Source organism: Microtus ochrogaster, chromosome 10 (assembly GCF_000317375.1).
Source record: "Microtus ochrogaster isolate Prairie Vole_2 chromosome 10, MicOch1.0, whole genome shotgun sequence".
NCBI classification, from domain to species: Eukaryota; Metazoa; Chordata; class Mammalia; order Rodentia; family Cricetidae; genus Microtus; species Microtus ochrogaster.
Genome location: NC_022016.1, coordinates 50,407,227 through 50,415,645, shown reverse-complemented (window position 1 = coordinate 50,415,645; position 8,419 = coordinate 50,407,227). Strand labels below are relative to the sequence as shown.

The 8,419-nt window shown below is 49.1% G+C and overlaps 1 protein-coding gene across 2 annotated transcripts in view; it reads left to right on the top strand.

Annotated features, from left to right (window-relative positions):
* The window catches only part of Pafah2 (platelet activating factor acetylhydrolase 2), a 26,028-nt gene that overhangs the window by 5,270 nt on the left and 12,339 nt on the right, over positions 1-8,419 (top strand). For both annotated transcript variants that reach the window (XM_005353072.3, XM_026782119.1), the window contains 3 exons: positions 4,000-4,068; positions 4,482-4,620; positions 6,039-6,152. In XM_005353072.3, the coding sequence (XP_005353129.1) occupies positions 4,000-4,068; positions 4,482-4,620; positions 6,039-6,152 (322 nt within the window). The remainder of the gene's footprint in view (positions 1-3,999; positions 4,069-4,481; positions 4,621-6,038; positions 6,153-8,419) is intronic.

The window sequence follows — 8,419 nt, the reverse complement described above, 5'->3', positions numbered from 1 at the left end:
GGATTAAAGGCGTGCGCCACCATCGCCCGGCTCACCAACCTCTCTTAAGTACCGGCTGCACCCCCTTGGCACAAAAGGAAGGTGGGAAATCCAGACATAGACACATTCAGAAAGTCACTCATGCTAGAGGAGCTGGTGTACATACGTCACTGGCCAGTTAGCAATGGCAGCAAGTGGCGTACAGACAAAGCAACTAGATGGACTCAGTGGAGATCAGGTGTGAAGCTAAGGCTGGGAGGCGAGCGTGTGGTTTTCTATGCTGGTTTCTTTTGTAGTAAACTGATAGCGAGCCTGTTTGTGAGTATGAGAGTCACACTCAGCCTTCAGAGCCGGGTGCGTGTGGGCGTGTGTGTGTTGGCCTATCAGAGAGAAGAAACTAGGAAACAGGCATTCCCCACTCATAGCTACGCTGGAGAGAGCAGTGAGCACGTGATCTGGAGGTGACCCTTTGACTAGGAAGCTAGGGACAGTCCAGCCCTCAGTAGACCAGAGTGAGCCCGTACAGACGTCCTTCATTAACCCAAGTGAAATTCCAAGAGGAAGAGGGAGGGGGTCAAAGAACATTTTCCTTTTAGTTTCTCTGGTTAATTTCACCTTGAAATTCTTCCCTTGTTCACGGATGGGTAGCTTCCCATGCAAGGGAAGAACCTGAGCTGTAAATACTGCCTAGCTGGCTTCCAGAAGGCCACTGCTCCCCGTGGTCCCAGGGAGGAGCCTGTGCCTGTAAATGTCACCTAGCTGCCTCCCAGAAGGCCGCTGCTCCCCGTGGTCCCCACATGGCCCCCTGAAGTAGGCAGATAGGCATGCCTGGACCCTGAGCAGCGAGCAGCAACTTGTCTACATCACACAGTACACACCGGGAAGGGATGCAAAGTCATTCATCCAGTCCACTGCCTCTCTGGAAGCCTGGGAGATGCTGGAAGGAAACCTTAGAAATCGGCTCTCCCTTGGTTGTGAAGGTATGTTTAACAGACCACACCAGATATGAGGGTCTAGAGCATGATCAAATTCATTCCTTCCCCGGGCACATTGTACACGCCCATACTCACGGCCCCCGAGAGGCCCAGAGCATCGCAAGTGTAAACTAGGCATAGGCTACAAAAGAAGAAAGCAACACCCACCCACAAACAAAACGTCTTCATTTCTCTCTCAGTTAAAGGCAGCTAGAAGGGCAGGCACAGGGGCATCTGCTGATAACCCACCACTTAGAAGCTAGAAACGGAGGGATCAGGAGTTCAAGGTCATCTTCTGCCAAACTGTGAGTTTGAGACCACCCTGGACTACATAAAGCCCTGCATCAAAACACAAAGAAGTGGCTGAGGGGAAACCAAAGGCAGATGTTTAGGGCTGACGTCACAGTTACATGAATGTATCAGAGAACCAGACTTTATAATCTTGCTCTACTTTGTATGGCTTCCATTATAAAGTTATCTCATGCCCTATGGGGGCTGCTTTTGTTCCAATCTGTGTCTGCATCCCAGGCAATCTAAAGGAGCACTCTATTTTTGAAAGAAAATCTCTGGGATATTCTTAGGTGATGCAGCTCTCATTTGTTAGGACTGTTTGATCTATAAGCTGTCAGCTCTGTGTGTCTTTAAGGCTTAGAAGATGGTTGGTCAGTGCCGAGAAATGCTTCCGGTGTAAAATGTGCACCAGAGTACAAAGTCTGCATGGGAGTAAAAGTCTGCAATAACATTTCATTTATTAAAAGTTTTATTATATTTAGAAATTAGAGTGGGTTACATAGATTACAGCAGGTAAAGTAAAAGTATAACAGGCTATTATAGCTTAAATAAAATAGATCAGTAAAGTTAGACTGCTTCTTTTTGCTTTTTTTGTTTTTTGTTTTGTTCTGTTTTCTTTGTTTTGTTTTGGTTTTAGTTTTTTGAGACAGGGTTTCTCTGTGTAGCCCTGGCTGTCCTGGAACTCACTTTGTACACCTGGCTAGCTTTGAACTCGCAGAGATCCGTCTACCTCTGCCTCCCAAGTGCTGGGAGTAAAGGCATGCACCACCACTGCCCATCTCTTTTTTTACTTAAGAAATAGATTAAAAATATTTTTTTAGTTGTTTGTGTCTGCATGTGTATGTGCACTTGTGTGCAAGTGTCACTGTGGCCAGAAGAGGGCACCAGATCCTTTGGAACTGGAGTGATAGGCAGTTGGAGTAGCAAGTGCTCTAACAGCTGAGCCGTCTCTTCAGCTCTCAGTTTCTTCTTACTTGTTTTGAGACAAGATCTTGATGCATAGATAAGGCTAGCCCTGAACTCCTGACCCCACCTTCATGTCTCAAGTGCTAGGATAGCACGTGTGTACTAGCATGTTTGGCCTGCCTGCCTGTCTCCCTTTCTTCCTTCCTCCCTTGCTTCCCTCACTCCCACCCTCCTTCCCTCCTTCCCTTCCTTCATTCCTTTTTTGACAGCAACTCATGTAGCACAAGCTAGTTTGTACTCACTATATAACTAAGGATGACTTTATACTCCTGATATTCCTACCTCTGCCTTCCAAGTTCTGGGGTTATAGTTATATGCTACCTCAACTGGCTAAAATACCTTTTTCTTTGTATTTTTTGCAGTCCTGGGAATTGAACCCAGAGCCTTGTGCATGCTAGGCAAATGTGCTACCACTGAGTTACAGCCCATCTTTTTTTTTTAAAAAAATGTGTATAGGTATTTTGCTTGCATGTATATCCGTATACTACATGCATACAGTGCCTATGGAGGCCAGAAGAGGGTTCTAGATCCTTTGTAACCAGAGTTACAGATGGCTGTGAGCCACTATGTGGGCGCTAGGAGTCAGACCTGGGTCCTCCAGCAGACCAGTCCATCTCTTAACTGCTGAGCCAGCTCTGCAGTCATCCCAATGCACCTTTTTAATGTTAAAAAACATGACTGCTTGAAATTTTTCAATTGCTTTTGATTTGTCTGTGTGTTTAAAATTTATTATCATCACTTGGTGCTTGTGGACTCATTGGTGGAAGGTAAGAACAGCTGTGTGGAGTAAGGGCTCTCCTATTACGTGCGTCCTGGGGACCACGTTCAGGGTCCTAGGCTGGTGAGGCAAATGCCTCTACCTGATGAGCCATCTTTCCGGTTCTTGTGTGGTGTTTGTGTGTGGTTTGTTTTTGAGACAGGTTTCTCTGTGCTGTAGTCCTGACTGTCCAGGACTCACTCTGTAAACCAGGCTGGCTTCAAACTCACAGAGATCTTCCTGCCTCTGCCTTCCAAGTGCGGGTGTTAAAGGTGTTCACCATCTCCACCTGGCCCCTTATGTGGTTTTAAAAAGTATTTATGCTGAGTACTGTGACACATGTTTTTAATCCTAGCACTCAGGAGGCGGAGGCAGGCAGATCTTTGTGAGTTCAAGGCCAGCCAGGGTTACATACATAGAGAGGTCCAGAACAGCCTGGGCTATACAATAAGACTCTGCTCAGTGGGTTTAGTACTTTCTGTACAAGCATGAGACTGACTTGAGTTTGAGCCCCCAAACCTGTGTAAAGTCTGACCGTGGCCACACACACCTGCAACCCCAGTTCAGGAGTGGATGAGGCAGGAGGCTCCTTGGAACTCTCTGGCCAGCTAGTCTCACAGAATCGATGTATTCTAGGTTTAATGAGAAACCCTGACTGAAGATAATAATAACAAGGTAGAAAGTGATTGAAAAAGACACCCGACAACATGGCCTTCACATGTAGACACACACGTGTACATACATGTTAACACATAGGAACACACAAATCCATTAGCGTAGTTAGAATCTAGCTGGGGTTGGGGTAGACTGACTCAATGGGGTGGAAAGGCATCTTGAGTTGAAGATTGACTTGCAAACGCCCTGCCTTCCGGGATGGACCCCGGAGCCCTGGGATGAGGGCTGCATTGTCTGGGGAGAGTACTCAGAGGACCACCCGTGACAACCACCTAGCCAGTCTTTTGAGGTGACCGCCAGCAGAGTGTGGGTGAAGCTGGGCCATGGTTTTGATCTCTTCTCTCTGTGGCTCTCCAGGGCGCTGTATTCGGCCTTCAGCATGGAGCTGGCCTCCCGGGGCTTCGTGGTTGCTCTCCCGGAGCACAGGTGAGCGGACTCCAGCGAACTGCGGTCAGGTGGATGCCTGTGAGCTAGGGTACAGGCTAGTCACTGTTAATGTGTTATTTCTGTAGTTCTGTGTGTGGTGCTGGGGCCTCAGACCCACACTCATAGCAAACATTCTGTCCCTGAGCCACATCCCTGACCCCACGTACTATTTCTAATGACCACACAAAACAGTTATCATATCCATTTAAAAGAAGCTCAGTAGCTGGCTGAAAGTGACAATGGGGCTCAAACCCAGGTCTGTCCCCAGCCCTTCTGCTCCCCTATGCATGCCCCCATCTCCTTGACTTCCAGCCAAGCAGAGAGCCCATGTATCATGTTCGGAGGGGAGGGCGTGGATAAAGGGGAGAAATAAGCTCACCGCTGTCTTCTTTCTGTTTGCATGTGTGCTTCAGGGACCAGTCAGCTTCGACCACCTACTTCTGCAAGCAGACCCCACAAGAGAGCCAGCCCACTGAATCGCTGGAGGAGGAATGGATCCCCTTCCGCCGAATCAAGGAAGGGGAGAAGGAGTTCCACGTTAGGAATCCCCAGGTAGGCTTGTGCCAGGTGGCATAGTCACAGTACCACGATCGAAATGGCGAGGTGGATTCACACCCTCTGTTGTTAATCCAAAGATGGGACCCAAATCACCACGGCCAAATTAAAACAAGCCAGTAATTAAAGTAAGCTTTTTTACTCCTGTACACGGGCTGCCTCCCCAAGTTAAGTTTCAAGACATTAGCCTTAGATGCGAGGAAGCCAAGTCTTTTGCAGCCCGTGGGTTTCTAAATGGGGGTTTGGTGGGCAAAGTAGTTGGGGTTACAGGAGTAGAGAATAAGCGTAACAAGTTAGTCCCTCCTGGAACAAAGACATGGCTGCAAAATGGGCCTAGCAAGGTGGTCACAGTCATAACAACGTAGTCATAGTCATAACAAGGTAGTTGTAGGCGGTCATATAATCTTGAAGTGAAGACAGGGTTGCGAAATGGTTATAAAGAACTGTTTGAAGCAAAGACATGACTGCCATTCCGGAACAGGCAGTACAGACCATTACAGTGAAAGTTACAGGTGGGGCCTCGCCCAATCCTTGAGAAACAGGTATAATCATAAACAGGAGCGAACCGAGTTTGTCTTTACTGTAAGATGGCTTTTACACCTAAGATGGAGGCCGGCTGGTTCTGCAGCATATCGTGGTTCTGGCCATCTTTCTGTCTCTCCAGCAAATACTGAAGCTATCACTTTACAAGGGAGCAGTGTTTTTAGTTCCTAGTTCTGGAGACTAGGTAAGGTGGACCTATTGCTTGGGGCCTCTGGTGAAAATCCCAGATGGCAGGGAAGGTGGGGTGTAGTGACCTCCCCAATCCCTCTTCAGGGCAGCCTCACAGCCAAGGGACTTGCTCTCAGGGGGGACCAGTCCATCCCTGTCTCTGCATAACTCCCGTCTGCAGGCTGACTTTCTTTCTGAGCTCCTGCCAGCCCTACCTACTGATAGTTAGCCATCAGCAAAGGACCAGGCTCTGGGTGTTCCCCGGTTCTCCATCGTAGAGCCAAGCTCGAGTGTGCAAATTCCTGGTAAAGGATTCCTAGCCTGCAGAGAAAGGCAAGAGAAAAATTCCCACCAAAAAAATTCATTGTCTGATTGTTGGGGGCGGGTTGGGGTCAGTCTTTAAAAGGCGGGGTTAACGGGAGAAGGGGTGGCAGACAAAGGCTTGAGAATAAGAACTCTGACAGCTCCTTCTGTTGGCAAAATGTTCTCATGCACGTCATCTCCTGTGGCCGTCCTGGTGGCCCTGCGGATAGGATAGTGGAATCCGAACTTCTGGGTCCACTCCCTACGATCTCAGTATCCGTGTGAGCTGCAAGGGACCACAGTGTCTGCTGAGATGCAGTGGGCAGACCCCCTCTCCTGCTGAGTTCTGTGGGGGCTGAGTTGTGGTTATGGGGTGCTCCAGCAGACTGGCTATGTTGCAGGTTCACCAGCGGGTGAGAGAGTGCGTGCGGGTGCTGCAGATCCTGCAGGATGCCTCTGGCGGGAAGACGATCCTCAATGTCTTTCCTGGTGGATTGGACCTGATGACCCTGAAGGTACGACAGCAGTTGGGATGGCCCAGAGCCACACCTTCCTCACAACCTTGCTGGCGCACAGCCACCAAGAGCACCGGGAGACATCAGGTTGGCATAGTGGGATCTAGGGTCTCAGACTTGGCAGCTCTGCACCCTGATGCCCCCTCTGTAGGCATGTGTGCCCTTCATTCTCACCAGATTTCAAGTAAGAAAGATAGTTGCTAAAACCCAGAATCCAAAAGAAAAGTCTCTCTCAGCTTCTAGGCTGTGGATGACACAGTCTGCATGGCCTTGTCACTGTGCCAGGCGAGAGGGTATTCGGGTTGGCCTGCCTGGGCTATGCTGCCACCTTTCCGGTCAGAGGAGCTAGGACACCAGGACTAAGGGTCCCACTCTGCCACATGGCTAGAGGGGACAGTTCCTTCGCAAGGGCAGGGTGTTGAGGAACAGCAACTTGTCTACTTCAGGCAAGTAGCTAAGAAGGCTTCTAAGGGGGTCCCAAGACCCCTCCTAGAAGGCATGACATTGTCCTGGCTGTGGACTTGGTGGCTGGGGAGGTACAGTTTCTGCCTTCCAATGCCCTTTTCTCCCCTAATCTTTTTTCTTCCTCTAATGTCAAAACAAAATGTAGTAGCACCCCCCCACACACACACACACACATAGTAAAGCAGTGTTTTTTTTTTCATGCTAGCTAATTTTAAACAGGGTCTTGATTCATATCCCAGACTAGTTCAGAGCTCATTATGTAGCCCAGTCCAGAACTACTACTACTACTACTACTACTACTCCTCCTCTTCCTCCTCCTCCTCCTTCTCCTCCTTCTCCTCCTCCTCCTCTTCCTCTCCTTCTCTTTTTCCTCCTCCTTCTCCTCCTTCTCCTCTTCCTCCTCTTCTTCTTTTTTCTTTTGAGACAGGGTCTCGTGTGTCCCTGGCTAGCCCCAAGCTTACTGTGTAGGTGAGACTGGCCTCAAACTCTTGGTCCTCCTTCCTCTACCCTTTGAGTACTGGGATTTCAGGTATGCACAACCAGGTACTGTTTATGGCATATTTTGGTTGTGTTTTTTTGTTTTGTTTTGTTTTTTGTTTTTTCGAGACAGGGTTTCTCTGTAGCTTTGGAGCCTGTCCTGGAACTCCCTTTGTAGACCAGGCTGGTCTCGAACTCCCAGAGATTCGCCTTCCTCTGCCTCCCGATTGCTGGGATTAAAGGCGTGTGCCACCACCACCCGGCTTTGCTTATGGCATATTTTGAATGCTCATGTAATATTCCACTGTGTGGATAAGAATTCTGCTGTGGAAGGGCTCCCCACATAGACTCACGAAGTCAGCATCATACCTCCGTACACTGAGTAAAGACCATCATGAGCATTTAGTCACGAACGTGGTGGAGGAGCTGCAGAGATGGCTTGTGGTTAAGGACTTAGGTTTGATTCCCAGCACCCACAAGGCAGTTCCCAACTGTCTGACACTCTAGTTCCAGGGGATCCAGCACGCTTTTCTGGCTCTCATGGACACCAGGCACACAGACAAAATACCCATGCACATAAAATACAATTAAAATTAAAAAGGAAAAGAAAATGGCACCAGTTTTAACCTGGGACTTTTGTTCCCAAAAACCTAAGTTTTATGTCTCAACACCTCTTGAAAATCCCACATGCCCGTGTGTGAGGCAGAGCCTGGACTCCAGTGAGCATCGGTGACTGCCTGCTGAATGGAGAAGCAGGTGCCCCAGTGCTGAAGTCCAGACCTCCTGCCTGAGATCTGAGCCAGGCACTGAGCAGCAGCAGCCACTGTCCAGGTAGATCTCAGAGGAAATGCGAAACCAACCAGCTCCCTCCCTCCCTCCCTCTCTTCCTCCCTCCCTTCCTTCATCTCTCTCTTTTTTAATCCACCAGTTTCCAGTCTGTAAATTTATCCTGTATTGTTCCTAAGAGCGAACAGTTGGGAGGAGCCACCTGTTCCTCTCAGAGCCCCTGGGAATGCTAATTGCTAGGACCCCTAGACCGTCTAGTGTCTTCATCCAATAGAAACGTCTCTCTTGTCTACTGTTCACAGGGTGCTGGGGGGCAGGAGGCAGTCCAGGGCTCCAGGCTCCTTTCAGAACTGGGATTAAACTTGGAGCTTGGCACAAGCTAGAAAGCTGCTCCGCCCTGAAATGCATCCAGCCCTGGGCTCCTTCATCTGAGGGATTCTGCCCTCTGCACTCTTGAACTCACTTGTGCTACATGCATTAGGTCTGCAGAGGACATGGGCTACATGCATTAGGTCTGCAGAAGGGCATGGGCTACATGC